Source organism: Charadrius vociferus, unplaced genomic scaffold (assembly GCF_000708025.1).
Source record: "Charadrius vociferus isolate BGI_N301 unplaced genomic scaffold, ASM70802v2 C15452481, whole genome shotgun sequence".
Taxonomy (NCBI): Eukaryota; Metazoa; Chordata; class Aves; order Charadriiformes; family Charadriidae; genus Charadrius; species Charadrius vociferus.
The window spans coordinates 1-735 of record NW_009658024.1 but is presented as its reverse complement, the minus strand read 5'-3'; the positions used below and the strand labels follow the sequence as shown (position 1 = coordinate 735).

General features: G+C 40.7%; 1 gene segment (V, D, J or C); it reads left to right on the top strand.

Moving 5' to 3' along the window:
• Window positions 1–317: 317 nt before the first annotated feature.
• On the top strand, window positions 318–728 carry LOC104293679 (the record flags this gene model as incomplete). The annotated part of the segment is given in 2 exon segments: window positions 318–366; window positions 460–728. Coding segments are annotated over 2 exon segments (318 nt in total), but the record flags the coding sequence as incomplete, so codon positions are not given.
• Between the last annotated feature and the right edge of the window lie 7 nt (window positions 729–735).

Below are 735 nucleotides of genomic sequence, written 5' to 3'. Positions count from 1 at the left end.
TTTATTCTGGAAACAAAATATCAAAAGGTAAAATAAGATATACAAGGATAAATAAAAAGACAATTGTCATATATGACAATATCCTGTCTGATAGAATAAGGAAAACTTCCACCTGAGTCAGTTTGAAACTTTCTCTGTGTTTTCAACAGATACACTTCAAACAAAGTGTTTGCTTGAAATCTGTTGCAGGAAGGAGCTTGGTTTTCAGCATAGATGCAGCCAATGCAGAGATCTCTGCTATTGGTTTAAGGGAACCGTGCGAAAGGGACCTATATAAGTCCCTTAAAGGGACATGCTTACAGAGGGCTGAGGCAGAAATGAGGATGTGGAGAGCTTGGTGGGTGGTCGTGTACTTCTTTGGAGCAAGTAAGGAATTAGTAGAGCCATGGTACCTGCTCTGCTGCTGGGAGACTGTAGCTTTCTTGTTTTACTGTGTTTTTGTTTTGCTTTGTCTTATAGGAGCTGAAATCACCCAAACCTCAAGTCTTGTGCTGAAAGAAGATGAGAAAGCTACTCTGACATGCAGTCAAAATGATAATCACATTAGTATGTACTGGTACCTGCAGCAGCCAGGGAAGGGGATGCAGCTGATCTATTATTCCATTGGTGCAAATCAGGAACAAGAGGGTGACATTCCCACTGGATACAAAGCTAAGCGGTTAAACATTGCAAATTTCAATCTGGATATTCTGTCTGTGAAGAAGAACCATTCAGCTGTCTATTTCTGTGCCAGCA